Here is a 6,765-nt window from a genome sequence, read left to right as displayed (position 1 = left end):
TTCGTCATAGTCTCCCTTACTAGACTCAAGCTCCAGGGGATCTGGGACTATGTCATGTTCATGGCTCTATCCCCTAGAGCATCCTGATATAGAAAAGTACTCAACAATTTTTTAAAATTTTGAGGTGGATACTAATATGGCTCCTGACTCAGAGATGAGAAACCCGAGGCCCAGAGAGGTTAATATGCCCAAGGATCAAGAGCCTGGAGGTGGCAGAGCTGGGATTTGAACCCAGGTCTGACCAGTTCCAGAGCCCATATTCTTCCCTAGAAGAGGTTGGCTTGTTCTGATGAGTACTTTCCTTCCTCCCTCCCCTGTTATCAGCTGGCCATTCAATGCCACCTGTGTGGCCACAGGTTGGAGGGAACCTTGGGTCTTACTGTTGGCTGTTACTTCCCATGTGCAGCAGGTGGGGGCCATGGCCTTGGACCATGAGAGAGCTGACGTTCTACCACCTGTTCTGGGAATGGGGCCCAATCTGCCCTTCCTCCCACGTATCCTTTCTGCCCTATATTAGAGCCCCCAGGCTAAGCGTGTCTTTCCTATCATCTCAGACCTCATGATGCTCCGGCTGCTGAGTTCCCTCCTACTTGTGGCCCTTGGTAAGACCCCAGCCTGTGCTGCACTGGGCTAGGAACCTTTGAAATCTGTCACTCACCTCGGGTCTCATGAACCCAACACCTGGTTCCACAGGAGGGGGGGGGGGGTCTCCGCTTATACCTGGGTATGATTGTAGGGGCTTCAAATTTGGTGGGGGGCAGGAGAATGGAGGGGGAGCCATGGATAGATGAGCTCAGGAGAAAGACTGGTGTAGCCAAAGCACTGTGGTGGGACTCATCAGTGGGGACGGTAAAAAAGTCTAGTCATGAGGAGTTTGGACTCTGTGGTTAGACTGCTTGGGTTGGAATTTCTGTTCCTCTGCTTAGCCCTCCAACTCTCCTCTCCCTCCCCCAACCCCACTCCGTATCCTGTGGTCTAGCCTTTTCCTAGTGTCTCTGCCATATTATATTCCAGCTCAGGGCCACCTCCTCCAAGCTGCCTCCCTTGACTGACAGTAATAGTGACAGATAATGTTTATTGAGCGCTTACTATATACCAGGGAGAATGCTAAGGATTTTTTCTCATATTATCTCCCATAAGCCTTACAACAGGCTCGTGTGATCAGTTCTATTATTATCCCCATTTTACAGAAGGACCCTCAGAGAAGTAAAGAACCCCCCCCCCCAGAACTAGGAGCAGAGCTGCTAGTTTTTGAACCCAGGCAGTCTTACTCCAAAGCCACCACTTTTCATGACAACAAGCTTTCACTTCTTAAGAGTTCATCGGGCACCAGGCACTGTTCTAAGTGCATCAGCCCCTTCAATCGTGCCATGGAAGGAGGTCACGTCTCCATCCCTAGACTCTTGGGACTCTGGAGGCCCCTATTCTAGTCCAGATGTTCACTGTTCATAGGTGGCTATGGAGGTCCAGAGAGGGGGAAGCACTTACACCAGGTCACACAGCCAGCTTGTGGTGCATCTAGAATCTGGACCCGGGCCTCTTTGCTTTGGGGGACTCTCTGGCTCACTGATGCCTTCACTCCCCTTTCCAGCCTCGGGCTGTGGCCGACCTTCCTACCAGCCCTCCTCCCGTGTTGTCAACGGTGAGGACGCAGCCCCCTACAGCTGGCCCTGGCAGGTAAGACCAATGCCAGCTGCGCTATTTCTCACCGTGGGCTCTGCACTCTGTTCTGATTGCGGGGCATTCGGTCTCGACCCCACTGCTTTGCTTCCGGTAACCTCTTCAGCTTGCCAAGGCCAGGAAACCCTTGGACAGTCCACTTCGCGGGGAAGTCTTGCCCATTCGACCTGTGACCCTCCCTGGACTGTTTGCACGTTAAAAGTGGAATCTGGAGAGAAGGAAATGTTTGGCCCAAGGGTTGGTGCACTAACAGTGGAATTTCGGGCACTGTGTTTAGGGATGGAGGTTTTGGGGTCCTCGTTACTAGACTCCTCGAATTACACAGCAGGGTTATAAGGTCTGAGAGCACTAAAGGAAGGAAGGGCTTTAGAGAGGTCAGTGAGGCACAGAGGGCTAGACCTGCTTCGGTGACATGGTAGTCACTAGCCACATGTCTTTATTTAATTTTAAATTAATTACAATTAAACAATGTTAAAAATTCAGTTGTTCCATGCTAGCCACATTCAAATTCTCAACGGCCACATATGGCTAGCGGCCACCACGTTGGACGGCCGAGGCAGAGAACATTCCCACCGTCACAGAAAGTTCTCTTGGATGGCACTGGTCTACAGCATCGTCAGCTAACTTGTTCTGGGAAGAACCAGGGAGTAAAATATTTTAGCTTGTGTCAGCCATGTGGTTTCTATTGCAGTGACTTAACTCTGCCATTGTGGTATGAAAACAGCCATAGATGATACAGTCATGTGGGTTGAACACTGCACATTTCTGGAGGAGGCCACTCTGCATGAGTGATGCCCTCTAGAGTTGTCCAGTGCACAACCTATACAGTCATGGATATCAGCCCTCACTGTAGGGCCCAGACCACTTAGGCTCCTCCCTCCTTGTCGCCAGGTCTCCCTGCAGTACGAGAAGAGTGGAGCCTTCCACCACACATGTGGCGGCAGCCTTATCGCCCCCGACTGGGTCATGACTGCGGGCCACTGCATCTCGTAAGTGTTTTTACTTGCCCCCGTCCCTGCATGAGAACCGGGCAGGTGGTGCGTAGCTGTGGGAGGGGAGGGAAGGAGCCCAGTCGGGCCCAGACTGACCTGACCTCCTCCACTGGCAGGAGCTCCTTGACCTACCAGGTTGTGTTGGGCGAATATAACCGGGCTGAGGAGGAAGGCTCCGAACAGGTGATCCCCATCAATGCTGGGGACCTCTTCGTGCACCCACTCTGGAACCCCAACTGCGTAGCCTGTGGGTGAGTGGACTCTCAGGCCTGGGACCCAGAGGTTACTGGTCCCTCTGTGACCCAAAGATAATTCTGAAGAGACCCCCAGTGACAGCGGGGCTGGGTCCAGCAGCCTGGGCCCACGTCCCACACACTGAGGGTCAGAGCCAGGAGAGCCTCGAAGGAGCATCTGCCCGAAACTCCTCTCCCTGTGGAAGGACAGCAGGGCTCAGGGAGGGCCAGGAACTCCCCCAAGGCCACTTGGCTAGTTGGCTTGAACCCAGATCTCCTTTGGCACCCCCGCTCCCAAATCTAAGGGTTCCTCCGTTCGACAGACATTTGTCCAGTGCAGCCTGGGTTCCCAGCACTGTGGGAAAAAGGAGGAGCACTGGACCCAGAGTCAGCCTCCAGCACTAAGTTGCCGTGTGCCTTGGGCAAGTCACTGCCCTTCTCTGGGCCTCAATTATACCATATGTTGAGGGTGACTTTCCTGGCTTCCTGAGTGGTTTGAAGGACAGGGAGGCAATCACCGGGTGAGAACACTGAAGCAGGGCTTCCCAAGGCCCTCAAGCACGTACAAAATCATGTGTCTGCGGGGCCCGGCATTTTTCTGGTGAGGGTCAAAGAAGGGGGCAGAACCCTTGAAAGTGCGGTGTAGGAGAGAAGGGCCATGATGATCGTGACCTCGACCCATCCTCACGGGACTCCTGCGGTACGTGGAGAGGAAAGGGGACCCCAGGTACGATGCTTCGAGTGACAAGCAAGCAGAGGAAGACCCAGAACAGGGGTTCTTGAAGGGTGGTCCCCAGGCCATCAGCATCGCCTGGGAACTTGTTGGCAGTGTGAGTCCTCGGGCCCCACCCCCGGACCCACTGCCTCAAGAACCCTGGGGTGGGCCCCAGCAACCCGTGTTTTAACAAGCCCTCCGTGATCCTGGTGCAGCTGAAGTGTAAGGTACCGTGGTCCTTACACCACGGTATAAGAGCCGAGGACAGCTAGGAAGGCCGAGGGTCAGCATGGGTGCCGGGAGCAGGGGGCGGGGGGCGGGGAGCCTCCTAAAGTTGCTCAGCCCTAAGAACGCCTGTGATTTGGAGGAAAAGGAGCAGCGGGGGCATCCTGGAGGCGAACTCTCTGTTGCAAAGGCTGAGAGGTGGGGCTCGGTCTGGCTGGAGGACCAGGCTCCCCTGACTCTTTCCTCTTCCCCAGCAATGACATCGCTCTCATCAAGCTGTCGCGCAGCGCCCAGCTGGGAGGCACGGTCCAGCTCGCCTGCCTCCCTCCCGCTGGTGACATCCTGCCCAACGGGGCTCCCTGCTACATCAGCGGCTGGGGCCGGCTCCACAGTGCGTGCCGAACCCTCCCACCGGCCACAGGGACTGGGGGCCGGGGGTCGAAGGCAACCACGACACATCCTTGCACTTGTCCTCCTTCGGGGGCACCTCCCTCCTCCCCCCCCTCCACCCCATCCTCCCAAACACAAATGTGTTCACCTGAGCATTTTCCAGCGTCTCCTGTGTGCCAGGTGCCGGGGGTGTTATGGTGGACAAAGCAGGCAGGACCCTCTGGTGGGAGGCGAGTCCCCATCGGGCTAGAAGGGTTGCCTCCCTCAACCTCCCCCACCCCACCCCGGGGCTCCCAGCCCTGACTCCCGGGCCCCAGCCCCAGCCCTGCACCCCACGCCACCCCACTCAGGGCGGTCTCTCCCGCAGCTGGTGGGCCCCTCCCGGACAAGCTGCAGCAGGCGCTGCTGCCCGTGGTCGACTATGACCACTGCTCCAAGTTGGACTGGTGGGGCAGCTCCGTGAAGAAGACCATGGTGTGTGCGGGTGGGGACATCCTCTCCGGCTGCAACGTGAGTCAGCTCGAACTGCGGGGCCCAGGGGTGTCTCTGCCATCTGCCGGGGGGAGGGGAGGAGAAATCCCACCTGCTGGCCCCGTTCAGCCTCCAGGCCAGGCAGGACTTGGAGGAAGTCAGTGGGGGCCAGACACACCACCCTGGCCTCTGGCTTCCCGTCCCAGCTCACGCTGCCTTGACCTGGGGCAAATCACTTGACCCGGTCCTCAGGCTTCCCCATCAGCCCGGTAAGGGATATTGACACCGTGATCTCTAAAGGCACTTTCAACTCCATGGTCCTGAAGTTACGATAAATCAGTCCTATCGTTGTGTTATAAGTGAGGATGAATACTGTTATGGTAACTATCTATCGTGGTAATACTATGGGAACTACCCTTTATTGATTGTTTTCTCTCTGCTAGGGGTTGTGCTAAGATCATATATTTATCATCTCGCTTAATTCCTACAAGATCCGGTAGGACAGATGTTAGTCTGTTACAAACAGGCCAGCTGGGGCTTGGAGAGGTCAAGTAACACAGGGGTTTCTCAGAATCCCCAGAGGCACAACCAATTCCTTCAATCCCACACATGGCAGCTCAACTCCCCACCGCTCTCTGGCAATTCCAGGGTGACTCTGGAGGACCCCTTAACTGCCCCACAGCAGACGGCTCCTGGCAGGTCCACGGTGTGACCAGCTTCGTTTCTGCCTTCGGCTGCAACACCCTCAAGAAGCCCACGGTGTTCACACGAGTCTCGGCCTTCAATGACTGGATCGAGGAGGTGAGCGGGACGGGCCGAGCAGGAGGGCCCCCATGCTGGCCCTTCTGAGATGTTGAGAGGTGCCGGGGCTGAGCGGGGACAGCAGATCCTGAGGAGGGGCTGAAAGGATCCCAGAAGGTCAGGAGTGGAGGGGACCCTGGGCACATTCCAGAGGGCCTGGGGGATGTTCTCTGCTCTGGTGTGGCCCCAAGGACCTCAGTGTCTCTGAACTACAGATGAACTTCCTTATCTCAACAAGTGTTTGTGAGATACAGGTCTTTGCTTGTGCTGAAAGATAGAGTGATGTGTCAAAGGGCTGCTTGCGGTGAAGAAGTGATCACATGAGCAATCGTCATGAAACATGGGGAGAGCTGTGACTGGATGTTCAGGCCCCAGTGAAAGCACAAACCTTATCTGGGAATGAGCGGTCAGGGAGGGCTAATAATGTTCATGATAACATTTATAAACTACTTAAACATCCTTAGTTAGTAGTTTCATCAACCCCCCGCCCCCATGAGATGAGTACTAAGATTACTCCCATTATACAGACGAAAATACTGAGGCTCAGAGAGGTCAAGTCACTCACCTCACACAGCTAATGGTGGCATGGCTGGAAATTGAACCCGGTTCCATATGGCTTCAGAATCTGTGCTCCTAACTAGACTATGCTGAATCTCCTCCCTTTTTCTATGGCTTTTTTTTCTAGGTCATGTCAAGCCACTAGAACCGAGGCCTTGGTGGCAATGCACGTTCTTTGTAAAAAATAAAGATCTCTCAGAAAACCCCAACGTGAGTCTTTCTTCCTTCTTTGACTCATCTGTTCCCTTCCAGGCTGTCCCTAAAATCTTAGATCTGTTATGTAGAGTCAAGACCAGATACAACCCTCTTATTTGAGAATGAGAAAAAAAAAAAAAAAATGAGGCCCAGAGAGAAGAAAGGAGTTGCCGTCGAGTGAGCAGCCATCCCAGTTTGCCTGGACTGAGGGGGTTCCCAGGGCACAGAACTTTCCGTGGTAAAAGGAGGAGAGTCCCGAGAAGTCGGTCATCCTATACAGCCACACACTGGCTTTTCGATGCAGCAAAAAAACATGGTAGAATCTGCAGAAAAAGTGAACTTGGCAGGCCCTTGGGGGGCTCATGGAGGAGTGGCATGGGCCACGTGTTTTCTTCTCCCGCTGTGGGCTAGGGAAGGAGGGCTGTGGTCATCCATTCATTCGTTCGCTCAACGAGCATTCATGGCCTCAACAGGAGCCATCCTCCTGTTCCTGAGGAGGGCTCGG

At 54.8% G+C, this 6,765-nt stretch overlaps 1 protein-coding gene across 1 annotated transcript; it reads left to right on the top strand.

Moving 5' to 3' along the window:
• Window positions 1-354: 354 nt before the first annotated feature.
• LOC125912992 (chymotrypsin-like elastase family member 3B) lies at window positions 355-6,210 on the top strand. The gene is made up of 8 exons (XM_049617861.1): window positions 355-602; window positions 1,592-1,677; window positions 2,572-2,669; window positions 2,789-2,923; window positions 4,100-4,236; window positions 4,603-4,745; window positions 5,355-5,507; window positions 6,193-6,210. The coding sequence occupies exons 1-8, from the start codon at window positions 560-562 to the stop codon at window positions 6,208-6,210; spliced, it is 813 nt and encodes a 270-aa protein (XP_049473818.1). The 5' UTR covers window positions 355-559.
• Window positions 6,211-6,765: the final 555 nt, after the last annotated feature.

The sequence above is a fragment of the Panthera uncia genome, assembly GCF_023721935.1.
Source record: "Panthera uncia isolate 11264 chromosome C1 unlocalized genomic scaffold, Puncia_PCG_1.0 HiC_scaffold_4, whole genome shotgun sequence".
In the NCBI taxonomy this organism is placed as follows: domain Eukaryota; kingdom Metazoa; phylum Chordata; class Mammalia; order Carnivora; family Felidae; genus Panthera; species Panthera uncia.
This window is presented reverse-complemented; position numbering and strand designations above follow the sequence as displayed.

Excerpts from the sequence above, each read along its gene's own strand:
- LOC125912992 (XM_049617861.1), top strand. The coding sequence starts at position 560 with ATGATGCTCCGGCTGCTGAGTTCCCTCCTACTTGTGGCCCTTG. Across the intron at positions 603-1,591 it reads CCTCCTACTTGTGGCCCTTG|CCTCGGGCTGTGGCCGACCT; the intron begins GTAAGACCCCAG and ends TCCCCTTTCCAG. Across the intron at positions 1,678-2,571 it reads CCTACAGCTGGCCCTGGCAG|GTCTCCCTGCAGTACGAGAA; the intron begins GTAAGACCAATG and ends CCTTGTCGCCAG.